The sequence below is a fragment of the Thunnus maccoyii genome, chromosome 12 (genome assembly GCF_910596095.1).
Source record: "Thunnus maccoyii chromosome 12, fThuMac1.1, whole genome shotgun sequence".
Lineage (NCBI taxonomy): Eukaryota > Metazoa > Chordata > Actinopteri > Scombriformes > Scombridae > Thunnus > Thunnus maccoyii.
In genome coordinates, this window is record NC_056544.1 from 9,651,056 (window position 1) to 9,678,572 (window position 27,517).

Sequence of the window (27,517 nt, forward strand, 5' to 3'; positions counted from 1 at the left end):
GCTGTGCTTTATCAGTGATCTGGGAAGCACTGTAAATCCTTTGCATCTCCTCTTTCATCTCCATATAGCACCTTGATCCTCACTGCGTCATTAGCGCTGCAGCAATAATGAGAGAGCAGGGTGAAGAATTGCAACCTTCTGGATGCGTTGCTTTGTATGGTGTGTATGTGTGTCTGTGTGTGTGTGTGTGTGTGTGTGTGTGGAGGTGGGGAGGGGGGCACCAACACACAACACAACAACATTATAGAAAGACTTTATGTAAATCCAAAAGCCTCCGTTGTTGCTAATCTTGGCGAAGAAGTGATCCTCAACATTTTATTGTGCAGCACACAGCTCTCAAAATGAAATAAGATGATGATGTTGATTATGGCTGATAGTGGGGAGCAAATAGTCAGGTCTGAATTATTCTGAAACAAATTATCAGTAACATCATTTTGTTGTGTTGTACAATGTTCTAGGGTAACAAAACATCAATATATTGGTTTGCAGATGTATAATGTGAATTCTTGCCTTTTAAAAATATTTTATAGTAGTCAGTGTCTGTGTTTTTTACTGCTGACATGATTTCCTCAATGGCCACATTCTCTAAAACCTGAAATAACATTTTTATTTATTTTTGCCTTTGTTTTTATTTAGGTAATGCTAGTTTTGATTTTTGAAAATTGTCCTCACTTAAATTCTTACTGAATGTTACCAAACTAATATTGAACTGCGGATGTCACCATTCCTTACTGACAGAATTTCATTATTCCATCAGTCTTGGTTATTTTGTGTTATTTTTAGTGTGAAAAGATGGTCTACAGTTAATGCCGATTGAGAGGATTTTCCACCCTGTCAAACGTCAAATCCTAAAGAGGACACTTAACATTTGCTGTTTTTGGACACATTTTATATGACCTCAGTCTAAAAATGTCAGTATTGCATTTGAAATCCTTCAATCAAGCTTTACAACAGAGCTGATCTTGGATGATAATAAGGTTCAGTTTGGAGTGCAGTGAATATGTTCAAACAGTGGTGAGTCGGATCTCATTTGGTTTGCAGATATATTACATTGCTGGATAGGAATCACATTACTTTATGTGTTATCATTATTCCATCCTACATTAGACCCCTTATTACTGCTGGCAGAACATAGCCACACTCTTAATTTTCTAAATGAAAATGTCCTTATGCTAACTGAATGGGGTTTTAATAACTCTCAGTAGACTGCATTTAAAGAGAAAAAGAGAAAAGCTCTATGAATTCACCCATGCCCACCCACATCTGATAGCACCTGTGAATATCCGAGTAGCACACTAAACAAACAAACACGGTCACTAAACAGCCACAATATTTACTAATGTAAAGCTCAAAGAAAAATATATCTTTTGGTGATTTAAAATACAAATGTGAAACATACAATCCCAAATTGAAATACAGTAATCAATAACCTGTTTCCTACTCCTTTGTGTGGTGTTTGTCGTAAAAAGGGCCACATAGAAACAATGCTCTACAGTTAGTTTCTAAGGGAGAACTCCCTCTTGGCTTTTAAAGCAAGTTGTCTGGGCCGCTCTGATGTATTGTCAGCTATTATTCCTGATGCCTCCCATGGGGTCGTCCTCTCCATAAACTCTTCCCCTTCACTGAGCCCCTGCCTCCCATCACCAGCATGCTTGTTAAACAGACACACACATTAGTCTAACTCATGTTTCCTCCGAGGCCCACAAGCTTGCCACCCCAAAGCTCCTGCTTATCACTCAGCCTCTGCCCCATGTGTATATATATATATGTGTGTGTGTGTGTGTGTGTGTGGCTGCTTGCACGCCTTGCCCTCAGATAAAACCTCTCTAAGTATGTGTACTTTTTCTTTATCCCAGCGTCCTGGCTCTTAATCGCTGTGCGTGTTTGGTTTGAACTGTTGAAGATTTGACCCAGAATCCATTAGCAGAGGTAGACATACGCAAATTATCCACTTGAATACAAATAGAAATATTCTTGTAAAAAAAACATCCTGTAATAACCCCCAAAACAAATTCCTATATGTGGTATATTCAAACTTATCAGCGCCAAGAGGAATGCTGTCTTTGATACATACAGGTCATGTGAAGTCAATAGTATCAATGTATCTGTATACATTTAAGTTCCTCAAAAGCATTGAGGTCAAGCACATCAAAACTATTATCAAGTATCAAATGCAGAAACTAACCCTGTGGTAAGCTAAGCAACTCTGAGCAAAGCCAAGCCAAAACAGTGTGATGAACTAAATCTGCAGAACTAACAGACAGGATGCGTGACAGCATCTGGACCTGTGCAAGTCAGCGCAGTGGAGCATCCTGTTTCCAAGGACGGTAAAAAGTCAGTGTCTGCATGAGCACAAAAAGCCTGCTCAACACCAGAAGTAGGCGATTACATTAGCCATCAGTAAGGAAATAAACAGAGCAAAACCTTTATTGTTCCAATCAGTCTTTTGGTAATTTAATGTAATGGTTTTCTCATTATTGTCAATCTGATTGTTGTTTAAAAATGAAACTCAAATGAAGGATTATGCGTAAGCCTCAGTGGTCAGGTGGTATTATTGGACATGGATAGCAGGTAATATGCTCAATAAATATCATTTGATTGATATTTATTGATCTTTTCACATCAGAAAATCCAACCCACATGTACATACATTTCAAATTTATGACATAAAAGACCAATCTCAGCTTTAAAAGAATAGTATAGTTAGATAAGTTTGGTTCCACATCTGTACGTTAAATATGAAGCTACTGGTTAGCTTAGCTTAGCATACAGACTGGAAACAGCTAGCTTGCCTCTGTGTAAAGTAATCAAAATCCTCCTACCAGGACCTCCAAAAATCCCTAATTAACATGTTGAACCGTAGTGTAAAGAGGACTCGTTAGCTTAGTCTCTGTGCTAAGTTATGTACGCTAAGCGGCTGCTGCCTGTAGCCTCATATTTACAGTACAGAGACTATCCATCTTCTTATCTTGCTGAGAAAGTGAATATGTGTCATTCCAAAAATGCTGAACTATCGCTTTCATGGTGGTAAAGTCTTTCTTCTTTTTCTCTGGTCCTGACTTTTTCTCCTTCGAACAGATGATCCTTGAGGTTTTTGTGAAAAGCTCTCAAAAGTTTGCTCAGGTGCTTTTGTACTTTTGAGCACTTGAAGTTGCCAGTTAGTGTAACCCTTGGGTCACGCTTTCATTTATTTTGCTTTTTTTCTGTGTAATTGCTTTATTTTTGAGTATACTAATGTAGGATTTTTATTCAAATCAACCATAAATGAAAAAATTACCTCTCACAAAATGTTCAGTTCATTAAACTCTGACAGAAGTTCAGTATATCGTGCATTCTAAAACAAATTAACAAAAAACAAGCAGAGACTTTTTCAAACAGATCCAGAAGAGAAGGTGTATGTTCTCAAACCAAATCCTGCCTTCTAAGCCAGAGCAGCTCATAATGACAAACTCTGTCTTTCTGTCTTTTCCTCACATCAGATTCACCCCAGAGGTTCACTGGACCGCTTCCAATAACACTGCACCGCATTTTCACACCCAGATGCAATATTTGCTTATTAAAAAGATTTTAAAAACCACACCAGATGCTCACTGCTTAACCACAGGATTTAACCCTTTACTGGGATGAGTTCCAGATTCAGTATCTTCTTCATACACAACCTTCTCCCTGCAGTCAATTAAAACACAGTGCAGGTTGGTAGATTTCGACATCTTAAACATCTGACTGACTGCTGCAACTACTTCCAGCACATAAGCTGCTATAAAGTAAAATTACTTTTTATAATACAGCACTAGATAAAAAGAAAAGGCAGGGCTGTAAAAAAGGGAATTTTAAAGGGTGATTTTTAAATGATATGACGAAACTAGCCAATACTGCACTCCTGTGATGTCTGATAGCTCAGTAAGACTTTATAGACATTACAGCCTGGGGACAAAGCAGCTGTCTTAAAATTGGTCAAGAACATTGTAAAATCAATATTTAAGCTCAAAGACAGTCTATAGAAGATGCCAAAACTAGTGATGAAATCAATGCCTTGAGCACATTTTTAAGCTTTGCCAATCTTTTCTGTAACATTACTGCATGGTGCATCATGCAGTAATCTGAATGACAGTAAGGTAGTGGTAGTATGCTCCGCACCTCATCTCACAATCAAAACTGCATCAACAACCTCTTCACATTCATTGTGAACGATAGCATCAGAGCAAATTGTATGTGGCTTTAATCTCAGGAGAAACATGTCTGGTGAATGTTGATGAAGCTTCGTCTTTGCTACAAGCTCTTTACATGCTAGTCTAATCAAAGCAGAGCCATGCAGCTAGCCTGCGGCTCCACTGTTGACAGCTCTTGGGGGATTAAAGCTGACTTCCCTTTTGGTCAGAATCACTCTTGTGAGGGTCCAACTCGCTCTGGCGCAGGGAGAGAGTATCCTTGTCACTGATACCTAGCTTACTGCTGTTTGATGCTGAGCATGTCTCTGCACCTCCCCGGCTAATCTATCACAGTAACTGTGAATGGCGGACAGGGACGGCGGAGGAACAGAGGAAGGCTGCTTCCAACCCTCCCTTCTCTCACTATATACTTAGTAATCTGTGCCAAGGCTGTTCCCTCAATGGAGAATGGAGACCTTGTGTTCTAAGACTCCAGATGGGCAAAAACAACACAGCACACACCACTACAGCTCTCCAGTGAGATAGACGGTAAAAGTGTAAGGCAGACTCGGAAGGCTATGAGGATATTTTGATGCATGGTGGTGTTTTGTGTAAAAATGACTAAAATGGAATAAAGTCCCTGGCATCCTATTTTCTCAATCAGCTTCTTACTATGAGAGATGGGCTCCTACATGAACACACTGTTATCTGCTGAAGTTAGAACAGAGATTTCTGTATTTGAGTTTTTATCTTTGTTTTTCTTACTGGTTTTAAGTGGGTGATGGAAAAGGTGATGTCACGCTGGGTTGCTTGATTATGTTTCCAGACCACTAACAAATCTGATCAAACCACACCCATGCAGTCCTGATGAATTAGATTAGCTGGGTTTTTAACCTCAGAATAATAATTAAAGATGTGTTTCCCCAGACTTTAATTTTGATTGTTGCTTTTTTTGCCTTGGATATTTCACATTTTTGTCATTGTTTTCTCATGTTGAGAAATACTTAAGATTTGAAACCATGTTTTCAGGGGTTTTAATCCATAAAACTACACTGAAATTATAGAAACATCAAATTTAATTGCACATAGTGTATGTACAACAAAGCCTTGAACAATATACCACTCACTTGACACAAATGGATCCAGCTGACAAGGATACAGACCTGTCTGTGGCAAGGAAATACAAAACATCAAATGGGAGCCATTAACTACATAGTTTATTTGCCTCGTACTCCACGTAGTTTGGTTGTCTGGCACTGAAAGCTTGAAGGGCAGTGAGTATCCTGGTCACGTCTGCACTGGACAGTTTGAGTCTGTGGCGGAGAAGACAGGCGAACAGATCCACGTGTGGGGCCCCTGGAGGCGAGAGGCGGTTCACCCTGTAGCGCAGCTCCACCAGCTGCAGCAGGGCCGAGTCCTGTGATCCCTGAGTGTACGGGTAGTCTATCTGCAGAATCAGGTCTTGGATTGCCTCAGGGTCAAAGTGCACGCTGTATCCGAACAGCTGTATGCTGTTCACTTTCATGTAGCCGATGTTGTTGGACGGCTCTGTCGCCTCTAAAGGCTCATAGTACAATGTAGAGTTCTTGTTTCCTCCTGTCACTCCCTCCCTGATACGGCTCCTCAGGTAGAAATGAACTGTCTCAAAAAAGCTCTTCCATCTGTTTCCCAGAGACAACGTCCAGTTATAGCAGTCCAAAGGGATATCCAGCTTGGTCCGCTCCCAGTCCGGGTATCCATGCTGACCTATAGGCATGGTCCAGCTCTCTGAATGGCTGCCCCCAAAGGGATTGACAAATACAGACAATGCCGGCTCCAGAGTGCTGTTCCTGGTGAGGCAAAACTGTAGGGCAAGTCCAAGGAGCATATGAACACGGTTGGACTTCACCCGGTTGCTCTTGAGGGTAAGCAGCATTCGTTTCCTCCAGGACGGGTCGAACCAAGTGTTCACTCGCACGTCATTGCTCACAAACACAGCATGCAGAGCGATGCGCGAGTCGCGCCGCTGAAGCAGGTAGCGCAGCTCCAGGTCCTGCAGGTCTCGGTCACTCTCCAAGCCCAGATAGGGGTCTGTGGGGTCTGGCACAGCAGGTCGGCAGGCTCCCTGGGTCAGAGTGAAGCTGGGGTTGCAGCTGGAGCATCGTGTGCGGTTCTCTGAGGAACAAGACGCACAGCGGGGACCTTCGCCCACGGAGCAGGGAACGAGGCCCTGGCAAGGCGGATGGCTGTAAGGGCAGGAGCAGCTGTGGCTCTCGTCATTGTAAACACCAACATGGTTGTTCTCGCTGCAGTACAAAATGGAGAGGGCGTAGCTCAGCCAGAAGTGCAGAGGCCTGAGAGAGAGACAACAGTTGTGTTAAGACACCTCAGGTTTGGAGATACTACTGTTCACTGCTGTATTGGCTATTACAGGATATCTCTTTTATATTTGTCACTTTGTATCTTTTGCATGATTTGTGATTAGGAAATGAAGGAAAGGATTTGCCAAGGAGATTCATCCTGCCTTTCACAAAAATATATGTGTTGTTTTGATGTGCAGCAAAAACCAAAACTGAGACTTAGCTGGTCTTACACAAGAAAAAAACAGATCAAAATGAATATTTTTATCAACTGAATTTCCCTTTGGAGGTGTAGATGGGTGGTGATTTCACACACAAAAATGCACAACCCCATACATACTCTTAATGTCTCATAGCTCTATCTTTCAAGTGTATACTCCATTATAGATACTTACATTTTGAATAAGAAAATAAATAAGAAAGTGAATAAAAAACGAATGTTTTGTTTCTCAGGGATGTGAAAAATAAAAAGCTGACTTACCAAGTAACCCTAAACCATATTGAATTTATTTTTTACAAGAAGAATGGGTGCGATAAAGGAGTATAATTGGATTGTAAAGATGGGTGACAAATTAAAGGAAAGCATAACAGCATAACAGAGCCACCGGATCCCCTCACTAGAGGGGTTAAGCATTTGGGCCTGTACTGTTCTCTTGGTGCACAACACACATGCACTCGCCCACTTGTCGAGTATATGGTGAAGGATGACTCATCTGACCATATCACTTTTTTCCACATCTCTGTAGACCAGTGTCTATGGTTTATGCACCACTGAACTCTCAAATGTGCATTCATCTTTGTAATGAGAGGTTTATGCACTGCAACCCTACTATAACATCCCTCTCTATGTAACTGTTGACAGACTGTTCTTGCTGACAGTCTGATCACGTCCTGCGTTGACATTCTCAGTCACCTGAGGAAGAGTTGCTCTTCTGTTTTTCCTTACATGTTGCACTAATGCACAAGCATCAAGGTAATCAACTGTATGCTGTCGACCACAATTTCTGACCCTATTTACTGATGTCCTTCCCATAGATCTAAATGCAGATGTCACTTCAGTCACTGTTCCTATTGAAACACCAGCCAGCTGAGCAGTCTTTGTGACTGAAGCTCCTGCCATCTGTGCACCAAAAATGAACCCTCTTTCAAAGTCACTTCTATCTTTTCCTCTTGCTGTCTTGATACAAAATCAGAATCAAGCAGGCCTGCTCAGCATTTTTATATATGCCACAGAGCATGATTGGATCTTCATTGCTTAATTGTACCATGCAGTGCACCTGTGTGGAAGCATCTGCATTTGTTATGTTTCCCCACTCATTTATTCAGGTTTTTCCTTTAATTTGTCACCCCTCTAGATTGAGGAGGCAGTGCCTGCATTTGACTAGTAAGCTGATGGATTGTGTCATGTAGTTAATTTCCCTGCCAGAAATAGCTATCAAGAGTGTTCATGAGAGAGACATAAATCTGACTCACGTTATGACCACAGTGGTCTCTGATAGGCTGCTGAGATAGTGCGTCCAGGTGGGAGTGCTGCTGAAACAGCAGCTGTAACAGTAAAAAATACTGGAATATATATAAGCAAAGCAGTCGTGTATAACTGTCCACAGCAGCTAAAATTCCTGGACGTGGTTAAAATACACGGATTATTATATGAGCAATTTCTAAACGCAGGATTGATTGCAATGCAGTTTTGGCGCGACAGTGAAACGTGTCTGTTTGGCCAAACATGATCCTGTTCGTCTTTTCCCCGCTGGGACAGAGAAGCAGCTCTGCTCCTGTCAGCACTTTTCACCTCACTCCAAAACTACTTTTCCTCAAGTGTGTTCTAATAAGTACCGTCTCGCTCCGCTGCTTTCTCCCAGCGCCTGGTGCATAAATCATTTTCATAATTATACGTTTTGGGGAGCACCTTGGATTAACAGGCTGTAGTATAAATATTCCTCCCTCTTATTCTGGTCTTGCTTCTTACCTCGGCCTTTGCAGGACTATTTTGGGCTGTTTTCGGCACCTTTTGCTCAGGTTGAAGAGCTTGTTAGCAGTGCGGCGAGTTTTGGTGAAAAGCTGGTTGCTGCTGGTCTCCAGCTGCCTGTAGCGCTGGAGCAGGCTGGCATCCGTCCTCCACAAATGCTCCACGACAGATGTGTTTACAGCGTAATGGGTTGGCAGTTTCCCAACAAAGCTTTGGAACTCCTCTGGTAGGAAGAAGAACATGAATAAGTAAACTCAGCCGGTGGCTATGAGCCGCTGGGTAACAATATTCAAAAAATTGTCTACTCTTCATTGTTTGTCCCAGAAAAGCAAACAGCTCAAGAGAAGAAATAACAGCTACAACAAGCCAGGAAACTATGTTTTGTTATTTAGATTTCTTTGGATGGGGGATTGCTGATCTCATCAGCATGGCAGAGAACAAACCCCTTTCATATTTTGTGCCTGTGCAAAAATATATGTTAATTACCACCTGTTGTCAGCATGCAGCACTGTACACCTTCAAAGCAACTGGTCTCTAATTAGACATGACTGACAATGAAAGCAAAATTGCTGTTTGTGAGGCGGGCTGCCATAGTAAGAGTAATGACTTGTGTCAAACATGACAAAAAAGTGACGTGTTTCTGAAAAGTTTCTTGACACTTTTCGGTGCCGGTGGAAACTTTTTTCAGCTGTGATGTATCTGCATTTCACCTCTCCGTACAAATTATTTGAATACAGGTGCACACATCACAGCAGTGCAATCTTTGTCACTTTCTCTATATGTTCTTTTCAATTCAGAAACACGCTTAATATAAAATCCAAAAACAGACACATACCAGAGCCCACACAGTATAAAAAAAAAAAGTGCTCTACTTTGTGTTGCTTTTATAAAACAGATCAATGCATCTTACCATGATACTATAATGATAAAGTTGTATAACCTCGGCTTTATTTCCTCCAACAGCAGGTTGCTGCAAATATCCATTTAAAATGCTGTTTAAATGCCAGTTGAGGCTAATAATCTCCTTAGCAATAGTATGGTGTGTTTATGGTAATTATAGCACTGTCTCAAAATTAATATAATAAATCATTATTAGGTGCTTGGACTCAGGCCACGCTTTGTGTGATTGCTGGTTCATTCATTTGTGTAGCGGACTATCTGCAGTGCGTAGAGCTGGTGGAAATGACTGTAGAAGCCCTGAATGAAGAAAACACAATGTGCTCTTATACACCAGACCTTTGGGTCGATGTCACCCAATCAATAAAAGAACTCTACAGTGGTGCACGGTTACATTAACCAACCTGGATGATGAGCTTAGTGATGTTCTAACTGTAATGGTGAGGTCATGACATTAATTCATCTTTTTCTTTAGTGAGTCTCAGCTGCACTTTGGCAAGAACAGATGGACTTTTTTAAAAGTCTGTGTGTATTTTCACACACCGCAGCCATGAGCATCTGGAGAGCAACAGAACCATCATTTGATCTGACACTTTGACTGACAGGTTTCTTGATTCAGTGCCTGGCAGTGTTTGACAGCCCAGCATGAATTTAGAACAGAAACAATGTTGTCAGTGTTAGTTCTTAAATCTTAGTTCAAGTTTAGTCTTTTATAGTGAAAAATAGCCTGTATCCTGAAGTTCAGAATTTTGAGACCAGCTTCAAAAGCTGAAGTTCCACCTGTCTGTTTTTTTATTTCTAAAAATTCCTGACTCACCAGATTCCTCAAACTCCTGGTGGGTCTGCCTCCAGGCATCTCTGATGCGCAGCAGGTTGTTTTCCAGAGTGTCCAGGTCTGTGTGAGGACAGTTGCACTGAGGGAAGTCCACGCTACACTCACACCAGCAGTCATTGTTTTGGCACACAAACTGACCCTCAGATTTACAGCCAATGTAGTTAAGAGCAGCCTGAATGAACCGGTTCTGCAAGTAGCCTGGGAGGATGACCTGCAGCCCTGTGGAGCGTGACAGACAGGATGTAGATGGGCTGGTGTCAAGTGAAAAATTGTTAAAAATACATTTTAAAAGAGGAATATTATTATACTAGTCTTACAAACATCACAGATGATATTCTCAACAAATCCCATGTAAAGACCCAAACCAACAATGAACTGATCCTACTAACAAGTACTTTCAGTGTAGACCATGCCTAATATGGCCTACTCCTCTGTGCCATAGAGCTCCAAAAACTATTTAAACACATCAGTGAGCCACACTGTTGCACTGGGTGACATGTTCCTTCATTAGGATTAACATGGGCACTATAGTTTATTTTGAGTCGATTCCACATACACCATCCTGCTGCCAGAAATACTCACTATAATGCAACAAATGTGTCTGAAAATAGTCCCCAACAAATGCACTATTTCCTCCTGTTTCAGTAACATTTGCTGAAACCTACAGCTGTTTTAGGAAACAACTTAGCTTTTAAAAGAATGAAACCATATAAGAATTATTTTAATAGTGAACAAATGACTTGAGGCTGAGTGTGTACATTGGATAGAGTTGAGAGAAGAACTCACACATTTCTGTGATTAGATTAGTTTCAGATGTATATCTTAAAGACCAACCAAAATAAAAAAACAAAACGAAAAAAAAAAACAAATTTTCTATAAATCTTTGTCAACCTCAACAGCCTGTTATGAGAAATACAGAGATTGGACACCACAAAAACACAGCGATGTCACTACTTATGAGTTCGGGAGCATCATGTTACCTTGTAGTTGAACCTTGTTCTCTGGACTGTGAACCAGTACAGAGCTGACTGTGTCCAGATTGTCATAGTTGCTGCATCCGAGAGGCCCAGTTCTGGTTTCAGTCACCTGCAAAAATATAGAGAAAACATGAATCTTCTGTGTTGTGATTGTGTCTTTTTTTGTCCTTCTATTATGTAGGTTTAGTGGTAGTTGTCAGAAAGTTGAGTTGGCTGTGTCTTCTCTTGAGTTTTGATGTTTTTCCCTGACATTAAATACAGAGAACAGACAGTGGATAATCTTAGTGTAGTCACATCACTTTGACATGTCCTGCATATATTGACACATTCTGTTTGTATGTTTTTTTTTTTTAAAGAAGGTCAAAAGAACATAAAAAGCCTCTTCAAAGGCCCTCCATGCCTCAAATGAATTTTGAATGCAATGAGTCACTGTGAAGTAATACTGAAAAGGTCTTCAATTAGAAAGCTTTCTGTCCTCAGACAGAATAATTTGTTCTGATCTGAGAGAAGAAATCAACTTCCCTCTGACTGAAAACTGATTCACTTCTCTGCTTACATAATTTCCAACAGTAATTCATCTTGATGTTAAAAGTTAGAAATTCCAAAGGGCTGAAACACAAAAACACATAACTTACAGCGTATTACCATAAATTTATGCTCAAAATCCATCCTAACATTTCTCACTGGATCCCCAATACCATATGTGATTTTAATTAATGGCCATGTAGTGCAGGTGCTGCTTTACATGCCCCATAAAATGTAGTATCCATCTCCCTCTCCCTCTCTTCCTCTGATCTTCAATCTACCAGAACTCCACACGCTGCAAAGTGGCAAATGAATGGAAGTCAGCCTGGCTGGAAATGAATGGAATGATATCTCTAATCCATCAAGCTGATGCATAACCATAAGAACACATTCTCAGTTCGGGAGGGCACTTGTCTTCATCAGTGGCTACTCACTTTAGCATCTACGTTTGCCCCTCAGGCTGATTAATGTGTACACTCTAATAGCCACTTCAGATGATAAAATGGATGATTGGTGTTTTATAGTTCAGGACGCACAACTGCTGCTCTGTTCTGCTTCCTCACTCTCCTGTTTAAAGCTTCCCACCGGGGAGTCGATGTTGGGGAGCAGATATAAACCTTGTATCTTGCAGTATTGTTCTCTACTGCTTGAAAACAGTCAGTCCATTTGTCTATAATGAATTTGACCGTCACACTGTAAAAGTTATAGGACTAAACATCAAATGAAATGCTTGTTCCCAATTCCCTTTGCACACATGTGTTTTCTGTGATAATAAACTACATGCTGAAGAGAGATAAAACAAAAAGGAGAGACAGATTTGACAGTCTTGCAGAACCCCTGCAGTCACAATAGGTAAATTCCTCTTGTCAGGCCAACTCTGTAAATAAGCATTTGTACTTAATCCTACCTGATTAAATATGTTATGGAAATAAATACCCTGAGCTGGCATTAAGGGATTTGCAAGTGCTTGTTATCTGCAGGTTGAGCTACATAAGTGTCATGAATTAAAACTTTGCTCTATACATGCATGTCAGTGGTGGAAAGTAACAGTAAGTAAAGTACTAGAGGTATTTCCATTTGACTTTTCTCTGTTACATTTATTTAAAAGCTCACAAAATATAGTGGATTGTTATAAAACCCACTGCGTGTTACCTGCCCGGTGTGTCGGTTTAAGTGGTGGTTGAATTAACTGGTGATGGAGGCAGATGTTTTGCAAGTGTGGCTTTTGAGGACCCCATGTTGACTGAAACCAGGAAATAAACATTCCGATTACTTTGCTTCTCTATCACATTAATTTGTAGGTGTCTTTTGAGACATTAATTTTGGTGTTGACAGAAGTACATGAAAATATTAGACCTCTTCACTACAAATTTTTTTTCATTTTTATTTGCTGTCTGGTCACATAAAACAACCCATGCTGGAGTTGAACTGCTGATCGCTACAACTATAAGGTTTCTGCTGATGCCTTCCCAACTAACAGTATGCCACAGAGACATTGAGGAAAGAGAGGAGACAGTCACATAAACACTTCACAATTATAAAACCTGAATGCACCTAAATGTGATTGAATTGTGTAACTATTTATTGTAGCCATACAATATCAAGCGTTACTATATTTTCTAAAAATACTGGCTGCATTTTCTACCTTGTGTCATTTAGACCACACAAAAATCAAATCCTTAACACAGGCAACATGCCAGCTGTGGTGTAGAAAAACATTAATGGTGGTCTAACTGGAGTTTGAATTAACTTATGATATTCCCTTGCGTGATGTGCTGAATAGTGTAAGCATTGTGATGAGAGAGATAAATGTCTGTAGCCTTTAATATAAAACATGATCGATGGTACATCTAGGCGTAACGCTATCACAACTTGCCACAGCTAAAACAGCTAGCAGCAAACTCCACACACACATTCAAGCTTAACAGCTCAGACTGTATGTTTCACTTATATGCTGTATGAAAGTATAAACAGTTATCAAGTCGACTAGACATCAGATTAATGATGAAATATATGACTGGCAACAGGAACATTTTGTAAATGACTTAACATTGCTGATGTTTGCAGTGTTTTGAACAGGCAATGACACAGTCACCTACCACAGCCTGATGCAGGGGAATATCACCAGTTAATTAAACAACCAGTTAAACCGACACACTGGCACCAAACGATGGGCATAGAAAGTTAGTGACTAGACGATGATGGTAGTGGAGCATTTAGCAGGCGGATATTTCCATCCGGGATTGGTGGAAACCAAAACAGAGCTAGACTGAATATTGGACTTATATTCATCAAGTGGAGACAAATTCAACTCTAAAATAAACGCTAATGTTGCTCTGTGTGTACTGGATGTATAAATAAGCAGTTGTTTGCCTTCACCTTTATATCACCTTTATCAGTTGATGATAATGTCAGCTTGTTGTGCTGCTCCCAAGTGGCCACAAAAATCAATTAATGCAGGTGTAATTACATTTTGTTGCTAATACTTCTGTAATTTTACTAAAAGGAATAGTTTGGCATTATGGAAAATACGCTTATTCTATTTCTGGCATAGTTAGTTATAGTTAGTTAGCTGAACAATTACAAAATCCGTCTATCAGTGCCTCTAAAGCTCACTAATTAACATGTTATATCTCATTTGTTCAATCCTAACAAAAACTGACATGTAAAAAAAGATTAACTGTCTTACAGGGGGTTTATGTGCTGAACCATTTCTTGGCTCTGAGCAGCTGCCAGGCAAACAGTGAATTGTCATTTTTAATTTTCAGTTTTTATACGGACTGAACAAATGAATTTACTGGTTTATTAGCAAGCTTTAGAAGTGTCGTTACCTCTAAAGCTGAATATGCTTACAGTATCTTCATATTTAGTGTACAGACATGAGAGTAATATAAATCTTCCCATTTAACTCTCCACCAGAACACAAATAAACATATTTCCCAAAATATAACATTTCGAATGCAAGACTTTTACTTGTAATGGAGTATTGTTATTATGTGGTAGTGCTACTTTTATCTAGGTAAATGATCTGAGTACTCCTTCCACCACTGATCTCAGTCAGTAAAAACAATAAATACAGAAATATACATGCATGTATGTATCTATTTACTGATCAAGACTGAAATGATTTTTGTCACCTGAAGACTGAACAAGTCACTCATACATGTTCAGTAACTTCAGCTGAACCAAAAGCCAGTCCAACTAAATGCACAATCTGCAACAATCTGGAGGCTAACAAACCACAAGCCAGATGGACAACACAGCTGTCTTTAGGTGGTGAGTATGTGGTTCATCTTCCAACAGACTGCTGGTGTATTTGCAGTTTTCTAGACTTCCACGTACCCGTATGGCAGTGGATGCGATCTGGAGGTGGTGCAGCCTGCGCAGGGTGCTTTCTCTGTCGGTGAAGTAGGAAGCTGCCAGCTGGTGGAGGGCCTCCAGGGTCACTGGCCCGGTAGTACTGGAGTTCCTGTTGCTGCTACGGCTGCCCTCCGCCCCCGAGGGCGAAGACTCCTGGCTGAGCTTCCTCTTGTCCACAAATATAGTCAAAGACTCCTCCCCTGGTGGCAGTCAGGCAGAGCGAGCAAGAGCTTCATTAGCTCTGACAGAGCAGCACTAATCACCTTTCATTAGTATCTTTTCAGATCAGATAGAAAAGTGCAGTAGTGATTAAGTGCTGTGGGGGAACTGATGGTTTGGATGATTGGGGGAAAAGGCACAGACAAGGTCTCTGCATCTATTAAACTCCTCAGGAACAGAGAGCTAATTCAAGATCATTGATCAAGTTCCCTTAATTATTTTAATTATCTTAATTATACTGGACAAAAATTACGTCAAAAACAAAACAGATCTTAGCACTCCTTTTCTAGGAGACGTAATTTCTACATGCAGAATCATTTCTAACAATTACAATTATTACATGACTAATATAAAAAGCAGCATGGCAAAGAGTTGCAAAACCATCAAAGCAGCAGAGACGACTGTTCGAGACCACTGCTCGCTTCCCGTTTCAACTGACGTCGGGACATTTGCAGTCGTTTTTCTGGCAACAAAACCCATTATTTTAACCCAAACCATGATCTTTCCGTAACCCTAACCAAGTGGTTTTTGTGCCTAAACCTAACCAGACCTTAACCACAGCGTTGTCACAACATAAAACATAATTATTCAACTAATAATGGGCGCTTTTAATGCGATTTTAAATGACATGCAAAAAGCAATTGAAAAATAGAGTTTCAACATATCTGTGGTTTGCAGAAACGTACAATGCCAATGTTTTATTTTGGTGACTGGGTTGGTTTGATCTGTTAAATCTTACCCTTGAAAACTCTTGAATATACTCCAAGAGTGTTTTTGTATGAAGAAATTTGTGATTTACTTTTTTTTCAGCTTGCCTCATCGACTTCTATTGTAATAGTTGGTGTTTCACATTTCTCAAAATCCCTTTCAGCACGTCCAAGAGAACAAGTGTAAATTGTTACGTTCAGCTCAGTTATTATATTTGCAGGTGTAAAAAGCAAAAGCAACAACATAGTGTCCAACCTGTGACTAACAGATCATGATGAATCCATTTATTTCTCAAAAGGCTAAAATATGGCTCTAGGAAAATACAGCCAGTGTGTGTGAGATTTCAGTCAAAAGACAAACATTTTTGAATTTTGAGAGGAGGATGTAATCTGAAGTACAGAGCATGTTGACAGTAGATATTCCTTCATGAAAAAAATTCATATTTAAACAACCTGTCACAGCCATTTTCTATACACGTCTGTGGACATGTCTCAGAGGCCCTCTGCTCCCACTGACACTTCACTATGGAGCGTCGCTCTGTGCTTGCAGCTGCAATTGTACAAATATAGGGATAAACAATATGTCCAGACAAATACCTGAAATATTTTGTAGAAATAAGACATCAGTCATGCAGGGAATCAAATTTCCGCTCTTCCTCCTTTCATTCCACATATAATTTGGTTTCAACAACAAAACTCCTGCTAAAGAAATGTTAAGTTCATTCTACCAATCCAAAGCTACCGAGTTTGAACACCAGAATAAATATCGAAGAAAGGACATCTGAAGAGTGGCTGCAACTCGAGCCTGAAGCCAATGCAGAAGTACCTGAAAGTACAATGCCACTGGGTGACATCACACCTTGCTCCATCCATCTTTATACACATTCTATGCTGCAACCGTTGCTGAAGCCAATTGTGTGTCATTTTATTTTTGCTTGTGGCTAATTTAATTTTTGTCAGCTAGCCAGACAGCTGTGTTATGATGGTGTTCCATTACGAAAGGCACAAGTCCTCTACACTAAACGATAGAATCCTTCATTTGTCACCACCTTCCAAAACAATACATATGTTTTCTGATCTGATGCCTTTATCGGCGTTCAAAAAACCTTTACATATGAAGGTACCAAAACCTGGAAATGAACAGCAGTCTCTTGTGTCCTTGCCACACTCTTTGTGTACTCATCCAATAACCCTGATCTTCTTTCTACAGTTTTGCAGCTTGTCACTCTACTCCCGTTTTTGTCCCTGACAAACAGGAGTCATCACTCAAATAGCTACTAGAGGTAATTTGCCAATCAAGCATAAACATTTCCTGTTCAAGACTTCTGGCTGTAACAGACATCTACTTCCGTCTGTGTCACCTCTATCACCTACAAGATCAGCTACAGTCATTCAAGGTCATAAAAAATTATTCCATGTGATTGCTTATTCCATGTGTACTCAAAATGTCTGCATTACACTGTGGTCCACTGAGTCCACTCTCAGAGGGGACAATTGTATATTTGTCTTTTCTATGATGGATTATTGCCTGAGAGATTTTTAAACATTGGTATGAAATGGTGAGACAATAAAGAACTGCTTTGTCTTCAGTTTTGAGATACTGACAGCCAAACCGTATGTTTGCTGTTGATTTTTGGCCAGTTACTGTATTTGTAAGGATAAGATAAAAGCAAACCAAACATCAGAATAATCCTGGATTGCTAGGTACATCGCCAATGTTTCAACAAAATTTGCACTTGGATAATTCCTTCATATCTGTGTTATTTACTTACAGCAGACAGTTTTCAAACCCGCACTTTCACTTATTCTAATAAAGTATGCTTTATGATAATGATTTTTTAAAGAAAAAGAAGATAAGCCAATCATATATACAGTAAATGACAGGTTTGTACAGCAGTGATGATGCTCCGTTTGGGGAATCATACTGTTTTGATGGACAAACAAAAATATTAAATCTTTCTTTCACTTCCCTCTCCAATTTATTTTTGTACACTAAACCAGAACGATTTGATGTTTTTTTCTGAGCCAAAAACACTGATCCAGAAAAATTATTATATGCTTTGTTGTTTAGAAAGCAACAGACGGTAAAATTGGTGCCCCATATGCTGAAAAATAAAATCACATTAGAGCCTTTGTGAATGAAGCTCGCTTTGAAGCTCTGCATTCTCGACTGTACCTCCCAGAGCGGCGGAGAGGAGGAGGTGGGTGCCATATTTCTTGATTAGACTCTCTGTAATCATCTGGAGGGTTGGCCGCCTCCCCAGCTGGCGGATGGTGTGCATGAAGTCGGGGTCGAGGGGCAGAGCCAGGCCGCCGCTGCCACCGTCTCGTTTCTCCACCGCCAGGCTGTTGACCTTCCATCGACCAAACTCCCTGGAAACACAATAACACACACATACACACACACAGACATTTGCTCACTTGGCCGTGCCCTTTAGTGGTGCATACAGTGAGGCCCCAGGCTGCGGTTTAACAAGCAAAGCATTAGGTTTGATTACATTCATTGTGGCACTTTTAGATTTTCACTTACACTTCTTCTCTGGGAATTACCTTAAGTGTATTTTATAGGTCAGTAGTAACGCCAACTACCATGGTTTGAGGCTGAGGCCAATGTGGAAGTACCTTAAAGTGCAATGCCACTGACAGTCCCTAGATGCTGGACCCAAAAAATCCCTGGCTCCAATGGACTCCCATTCAAAAAACATCAATTTCTCTCTAGAAATACTAAGTCAGTCATTATTTTCAATGAGTGATTATGGTCTCATACGCTAAATTCAGGCCCTCTAATAAGTGTGCTGGTGGTCATTTTGGAAATTATTGCTTCATTAATAAGATTTGAAGACTTATAGTAGCTTTGATGTCTGCTGTGTGGGTGTTGATTCACAGCTGTGACAGTTTGCTCACCCGCTGCTCGCCCCAGCTCTGGTTCTTGTACTGAGTCGGACTATTGTTGCAATGTTTCAGTAAATTTAATGTAACTCGATTGCAATACTTGCCTTGTTAGCACAATTTAGCTGTAGCTAAAGCCCAAGTGCGCACTTCAAACTGGCTCCAATGCATACCAATGGATGACATCACACCTCGCTACGTCCATCTTTATATACAGACTATGGTTGTTATCATCCTTTTTTGTCTCCCAAATCCCCACAGCTTTTTCGGATGAGCTCAAGTACACCATCATGACATATTCAAAATGTGTTCATTTTAAATTAATTTGGAACTTTCGTGTTTTGGTTATTTAACACAAAAGTGGACACTTACTACAATTCCGTTATTAAAGACATAGTTGTGCTGTGTGGAATTGTCGCTGGTTTGATCTCATTTTCTTCTATCAGTGGGTTCAGTGAAGTTTGCATTTGTACTACTACAGTATCACTTTGGATTTGTGGAAACTGAACATTTCAACCATTTAACCTTTCCATTTCGACATCTCCCCTTGCTTGCTAACTGGTTTACATGCACTATCAATCACAGCTAAAGACTCATAGCTACCATTGAGGACACTGAGGTCACATCTTCTGTAATTTTTCTGAGAATGTGAAGGTTTATGGAAATCAAAGAGGAGTTTACATTCTACAGTTAAAAACATACACATTTCTTTGGACTGATTCAAGAACTTTTCCACTAAATATTTTATTCCTGGCATCGTAGAGAGGGCTTTCAAACAGCATGTCCATGTAGGAAAATAAAATGTATTGTTTTAATAGGTCTGCAATTTCCTGGTGATTTTCACTGGATGTTTCCTGGAGAGAAAATAGGGGAAATACAAAGTTCTGAGACAGTAATTTTAGTTTTTTGGGACATACATGGGTATGCTTATTTCCTTTTTTAACAAAAGCTATATGAGAAGACCTTTATGTCTGTACCGTAAGCGTGATGATAAAGGCAGCAACCACTTAGCAAAAAGACTGGATATGTGTGGGATTAGACAACCTATGACCTCAGCATTTCTAAAATATTGACCATGGCTTTGATATCATCACAGCACCTCTTCAAATGTGTGGTTGGTTGGAAAGATATCTGTGCAGTCGTAGCTGTCATAGCTGGAGGGTTATTGGTAAATGTGACGGTAAATATACTAATGGTCCGCATCACACCAATTTTTAATCATATTTGGGTGTTTATTTTCCTCCTCAACACAAATATGTGGATATTTAAATATATATACTCCACAATCTTTCCACACATCCTCTGGAAACTGCAGAGTTATCCCCTGGGATACAAGTATCCCAGGTTGGGAATAGCTGTTACACTGTAGGGCCTACTGTTGCCTGCACAAGCTTGTCACAGCTTTAAATAACTCCTGCATGTGTAAAACACAACTTACTCTGATGTAAAGCTGCAACTCAAACAGCAACAGAACAACACAACACTAAAATAATGTCTGACATCATCAGCTGCCATCATTTATTACCTCGTGCCCTTTGAACAAACATCTTGGTGAACTTAGTTATTCACAAACCGACTGGGACATACCGCCACTGTCCCTCTGTTTCTCCCTCTGTTCATAGCATCAGCTAATGTCTACCTCTTCCACAGTGCTGCCTACTGCTCTGTGTACCTCCCTCTCCTTCTGGGAGGCAATCAAATCACTGCCATGAGAAAAATAATCGGCAGAGAAATAATTGGGGAACCGGGACACTGTGGAGTGTGTCATTACAGCCAATCATAATAACTAGGGGACAGGCTGAGTGTCTGTCCCTGGTGGACAGATGGGCGTTGTAGATCCAGCCCGGGGTTTAGCCTACAGCTATTCCATCAGCATGCACATTATGGCTAACAGAGGGGAGTTTGCTGTAAGAATGTAATCAGATATCTAAACATGAAGGATTACTGTATGTACTGTAACAATCAATAGTGATGAAAACAACTCCTTGCAGGGGAAATGACTGTAAAAGGAGCAGACTTGGAGAGCAAATGGACAGCTTAATTGCATGTTGCTGTATGACTGACAACATGAGATGATAGTGGTGTTTCTGCTATTACAGAGGTCACAAAGGTAGAACAGTAGTTTAGACCCCCATGCTTGACACATAGAAAAATATGGAACATCTGCAACTCTGTGGGGACTTTGTGTAAAATATATTTGTGAAATATTTTGAAGAATAAATGCCTCCAGTGTTTGCACATCTTTTTTTCCCCTTATATTATCTCTACAAGACATTAAATACAAATGAAGAACAGGAACTGACGACTGGTTCAAGTATACTCTCCTGTCAGTTATCATCTTAATACAGCAGGTATCTTTTTAACCTTGGTTGGGCCTTATTTTGGACTTATCCTTAAAATCCTTAATCCCTAATCCTTAAAACAGCCTCCAGGTTAGAAATGTGAGCAGGCAGTTTATAGGTCGCAGGATCGACTGCTTCAGGCTGAAAGACCTTTCAGTTACCTTTGAGATGTCAGCCAGCCAATACAGATGGTGGCCACCCTCGACAGTCCAAGCTGTCCGCCTCTTTGTCACTTTCAATGATTTTCATTATTTAAGGCACAGGTTTGGAAAAGAAAAGGGCTCAAGTCAGGGGACTGGGATATTTATGCAGTATTTCTATTGAAAAAAATGCAAGTGTCTCTGAGAGATAAACACCATAGCCTAAAAGATTCCTGAGAAGAGATAATGGACCACTTGATTTATACACTAGATGCACACCATAAAGTATTTTTCACTTTAGTAAAGCCTTGGAAATATCCAGCACAGAAAGGAATCATAGTGGGCCTGAAGCATCGACAACCATAGCACAGAGACTGCAGGTACAGTGACAAAATATAAACAGACAATGACTAGTAAACATAATTGCCAATATGTCTAATTTGTCATATTGTATTGGCATAACTTCAAACACTGAAAGATGTAGTGATTGAATGTATCAATCGATATACTACCAGATGCAACATAGCAACAAACAGGAATTTATTGCAAGCCGTTAGACTACTTGTGAGGAAGGTTTAGACAAAAATGCAGCTCAGGGACCACATGGTGTCATGAGATTCAGGAACTCTTGCTGCAGAGGTCATTTTGAAACAAGACAAGAGACTGAAATAAAAAAAAAGTATGATGCACACCTAGACGCAATTATTCAGATGACTGATCAGTTTTCAGTCAGAATACTAACGACAGGAGCAAAGGGCGAATTTTGTATCGCTACAGTAGTTCTTCAGATTTGCTCATCAGCAGTTGCATCTAATTCAGTGCAGGTGTGATAGCCTGTGAGGGCAATCCTGAGAGTGCGCAGTTTTTCATACCAAACACTACAGCAGCTGCTGTCACTGATTAGTTCCTCTCTGGCTCAAAGTGCTCATCAGAGAAATTATCCAGTGGCATGTTGGGTGAAATGAGAACCTGCAAACACTCACAGCCCACATCCCTGAAAAATATACAATAAATACCGTGCAGTATCATACATAAAAACTTCACATACAATACATAGAGTAGAATACACACACACACATGCAAAGAGTTCCTTATCTGTCTCACCTGTAGATCTTGTATCTGGTGCTGAAGCCCTGCTGGTGCCTCTCCGCAGCCTCTGTGAACTCCAGGGACTGGTGGAAGGGCCCTTTATCCGACAGCAGCCAGTCCAGGGAGCCGGAGGCGCCGTCGCCTTGTCCGGCGGCGGCTGCGGCCCTGGAGGTCCAGCAGCAGAGCCAGAGGCTGAGAGCTGCCCCCTCCCATAGTAGAGACAGCCGCTTATGACTGATTCTCTGACAGCTCATGCTTCACCCAGCGACACCTCATTCTCTCTGGACTGGTAGGAGGACAGAGCAGTAAGACACTTTTACAGTTTCGCACATTTTTGGATGAAAGAGTCATGCGTCGCGCTAATTTGGAGGGTGAAAATGTACCTTTTTTGTTTTGCACTCCAGAGTTAAATAGACTAAACGCACATTAAAATGTTATATTAGATTGAAAAAGACACTTACCTAATTTTGCAACTGGGACCAAACGATGCGCTCTCAAGATTACGTGAACTCTTCCGATATTGTGAGACTTGCGATTAAAACCTTTCCTGTCCAGTGATCCGACAAAATCCATTAATTCGTGACGAGTCTTTTCTTTCTACTCCACTCCAACTTGATTTTGCGCTCTCGCACAACTTTATCTTAACACACAATCCTCCAGCATCCCTGCATCCATCCGCTCCTCGGTGAGAAGTTGCAGCAGTGGAGGCACGAGCACAGAGGAGTTCATTCTCAGGTTGTCCGCGCGGTCTCAGATATTTCCAGAGGTTGAATGCAAAATATAGATTTCTCCATCCTCAGTGAAGCCCTTCTGATGCACTGTATGCTCCTTAAAGTTGCTGTGTTTTTTCCCTGCTCTAAATTCTTGATAAAATGTTGCGTGTATGCTGCTGCTGCAGCTGTTGTTCCCCCCCTCTACCGTGTGCGCTGGTGAATGAATGAGCCGCTGCTTCAACACAGAGAGCTTTTCTTCCCCCCCCCCTTTTTTTCCAAGTGAGATAGCAAGAGGGCGACCAAGTGCATCGTGATGAAGGTAATATATACAGTCTGAGTGTTCTCAAGTTTTGAGGACAGCAGGGTGATGAGGATGGTGATGATGGCGCACCAGGGCTGCTTCCATCATTCACCATTAGCCTACCTTCACATAATTCCTCCTCATTATTCGCCATGGCAGCGTGTTCCTCTCTCTGTGACATTAAAAGTGTTCAAAGGGGCTTGGTAATAGGCTAATTTCAGTGTTTTTTTCCCCTTTTATTGTCCTGTGCCACGGTTTCAGAGCTTGGAGCTTGCATGACTAAACGGCCCACACTGACCTTTCTTATGATGAAATGCACATTGCTGGATTTACCAGTGAGAGTAATTGCAGGCCATTATTAGAAAAACAGGTTTCTTGGGCGATATGATTCAAGCACATGAGTGCGCTCAGTTTGCCACCTTCAAGCACAATAATTTGCACAAAAATATGCTTCCCCGTCTTAAAAGGATGCCAAAAGTCACAATTATGCAAAAGAAGTGTTTGACCTGGGTGAGTAGTGTTAAAATGGGACACGTTCTGAAAATTTGCATCCTGGAACAATTAACTGAATCATCCCAGTGTCTTAGCTCCCAACTCTATACAATGCTATAAATATTAACCCCCTTACGACAATATACAGAAGAAAAAATAAAGAATAATTGTACACAGAATCGATTACTCCTTTTACAGGTGCTACTGGCAAAATGGGAGTGGATAAGTAATTTCAGCATTTTAATGTCTTCAAATAACCATATAATGAAAATAAATCCACACAATTGTGATACTTATGTGAAACAATTTAAAAAAAAATTAAAAATATTTGTAAATTTAATATTGATTTATAATAAAAATACATACATGTTAGGAGAGGGAGTAAAATAGGTAGGTATAGCTAGCTAGCACTTTTATTGGTGTGGCAATATTTTCTAAGTAGGCTAGCTAAAACACAGCTATGCTAGCTCTTCTTAGCTTAGGTTGAGCAAGCTAGCTGATAACATGTTTAAGATAAATTATATTTGATCCAGTTTAGAAAATTGATTTCTTTCAAGACAGCATGTATTTTGTGATCCTCAAAAACATTTTTTCCTATCAAAATGACTTAGAACAGTGTCTCATTTTGACAGTAACAGGTTGTCCCATTTAGGCATTTGGCAAAATGGGACATTATCAAAATTTACATTTTTCAAAAGGGTGAAAGGAGTATAGAATTGATTCATAGTAATTTTGATACACAATTACATCCCATTACAAAATATATTGAAATGAAACAGAATATTTGTTTTTAGATTTTATTTCACTTACCGTTGTGATTCTGGAATCAAGTGTCACTGCACGTGATTTCACGCCCACTTATATGACGTTATATCCATGGGACCTTCCTTATCCTTTTCAGCAATGCATTGGTTTTAGGTTATTTTGTGTATTCATTGAAAAGCTTAACTGTCCCAATTTGCCAGGTGTTCCAATTTAACAATACTCACCCAAATAAACTGTGAGTGCTCCAAACATTTTCGTGTGAATTCTCTTTACTATAGTGGCGTTTTTTTCAGGCAGTGATGTGTGAGACAGATGTAGGAATAGTTGCTGATTTGGATTCAACCACCCCGGCCCCCCGCCTTCCTTGCAGCAACATCACAGCTACCCTACTTGACACACAGTTGACGAATCTTCAGACATGTGAAAGCTGAAAGAGGAAAGTTAGCTGCCACAAGCCTTCAAATTAAGAAGGAGGAGATAGCTGGGACGTAGTTCTGTGTGTGTGTCTTTGTGTGGCGGGATGGGGGTCGACAGGTATAGCAGATGAATCTCTAATTAGACTCTTGTGTCTGGTCTTCAGAGACTACAACAATGAAAAAAGCTAAATTCCCGAGCAGAAGTTGTTTGATGTTGACTCCATTATACTTTATGTTTGCCAGGAGAGCGCTTTGTTACGCTCTTTCAAGTCATCTTGTCACTATGCTCGTCATTCACACTGAAAACCTGATTGACAAAGGCCTCCCTGTGTTAAATGGGCTGTGAGGAGAGTGTCTGTTATCCATGATTGGTTGAATCAATAGTCTGCCTCCATCGATTGCTTTTTTGCTTTAATGTTATTTGGCAAGCACCTCTAAGGATGCCAGGGAACGTTTTTCTTTTTTTTTTTCTTTTTCAAGCTCAAATTAAGGCAGTCAATTCAATAATGAGGGTCACGTCTTCAAAACCTTAATAGCTGTAGTCACTGTCATTGCTGCTGACAGATGTCTGGACCATCTCTATCAGCTGAAACAACTCACTTTGAAATGTAATGCAGGAATTTAATGCAGGAAGCAGTTTTTCTTGTAATCTTCCAACAAGAGGATTTGCATCCCCAGGTAGCTGATCTTGGCATTTGGGACATCTGTAATGATAGGAAAGCCTGCGTTTGCGTGTGCAACAAAAGGAACGCATTAAATATTCCAACTTGTAATTTGTTTGGAGAAAGGAAAGACGAAATGAAGGAGGCTAAATGAGCTTTTCCCTCTGGGCTGCAGACTGTTATAGTCTCTTGAAATCTGGGTCTTTGTTGTCTGTGTGTGCTGTAATTGAAAAGTTCCACCCCCACCTCCCCTCCTCCCCACCCTGTTTCGTTCTTCCTTTGCTTTCCTCACACTCGCTCTATCCTTGCAGTTTCCTCATCTGACATCCCTAAATTCCCTTCCACCACCCTAACCAAGCAGCCTCTCTTCTCTCTCCTCCACACCCCACTCTTTCAGCGTCTTTGCCTCTTCTCTCTATTTGAATTCTCTGTCATCTCTCATTTGACTCATTCTCTTCCCCTCCCTCACGCTCTCCCTCTTCTCTCCTCAGCTGCCTGCTGAGCTTTAGGACGAATGTGGCTGATTTTGATCATTTGCGCCCCAACCATCTGCTGAATCAACCTTTGCCAAAAGGGTGACGAAAGGGTGGCGAAACTCAGAATTGTCCAGGAAAGATGATGTGAAAGGGCTTGACATGGCAGTGGTGTTAATGTGCCTGAACACAAATGCCTCTGGCCCGGTAACATGCAATGTGCCAATGTAATCACAAGTCAGGAATGACATTGTGATTTCCTCCTGCATTAGGAAGTAAGGGTTGCTGGGAAAGAGGTTCAACCGCACTTTACGTGACATGAAGGCTTTGGCACAAGGCAGGACCGTGTGTCTGTGACTTTGTGCATGTGGTGCTTGGCATCATCTCTGTTGAAATGACAAAAATGACTAATTTTGCTCAAGAGCTCTGGCATCTCCCAAAGAGTTGCGCACAATTCTTTCTGTTCCGACTGATAACATGCTGTAGCTTCCCCCTGACTACAAATGTCTTTTACTGAGTAATTACTTCTTCTGCACCTTTTATTGTGAGAGAATGAAATGTAGTTGATGAGCACGGTGTAAAACAGATCATGGCCACACTTATGCTGTGTGCCTATTGTTCTCTGAAAGTCTCTCCAAAATGGAATGGCGATGTAACTTGGCAGGTGGTGAATGTGAAAGTACGAACAAAATGGAATAGATGATGATGAGGTCTCGGCTTCGCTAATTCCATTTAACCCTGGAGTGAAGACAGCAATTGGACCAAAACCTCTCCAGTGTGAGTAATTGGACAGGCATTGCAGAAAAGATGTTTGGAAACGAAACAGCAAATGCCCCCACGCTTTCATGTGAGTGTGAGGGGGCCGAGGCACATTAGCAATCGTTTCAGCACATTAAACATGGTCTCAACACTTAGATGTATTGAAATAAATGAATTCAGTTTTGATTAGTTTTCCAGTTAGCTGTATAACTGTACTGCCATTTGTTTTTTAATAAATCAGTGATTGAGCAAAATATTGTGTCAGCTTCTCAGTTGTGGAATAAGAAAAACAACAAATAAAAGTGCAGATGGATGAGAAAGAAAAACAGCGCTATTCTCCAACATGTCTAGGGTCCACCTGGTCGAGTGCTCCGGGGCTCTCTTGGTTATTCAGGTCAGGGAACACACATGTCCGAGGCTTTGTCAAAGCTTTGGCGTCTGTGGCCCAGCTGCTATTTTTGCTTCTTCCCTGTACATGCCCTTTCATTCTTGAGTCATAC

General features: G+C 40.6%; 1 protein-coding gene across 1 annotated transcript; it reads right to left on the bottom strand.

The window, feature by feature from the left end:
• Window positions 1-5,206: 5,206 nt before the first annotated feature.
• On the bottom strand, window positions 5,207-25,108 carry LOC121907942 (BMP/retinoic acid-inducible neural-specific protein 3-like). Its single transcript, XM_042427513.1, has 8 exons — window positions 22,898-25,108; window positions 22,452-22,722; window positions 18,153-18,349; window positions 15,033-15,250; window positions 11,169-11,274; window positions 10,171-10,407; window positions 8,457-8,679; window positions 5,207-6,481 (listed from the first exon to the last, which is right to left on the bottom strand). Exons 2-8 carry the CDS (start codon window positions 22,688-22,690, stop codon window positions 5,353-5,355), a joined length of 2,349 nt encoding a protein of 782 aa, XP_042283447.1. The 5' UTR covers window positions 22,691-22,722; window positions 22,898-25,108; the 3' UTR covers window positions 5,207-5,352.
• Window positions 25,109-27,517: the final 2,409 nt, after the last annotated feature.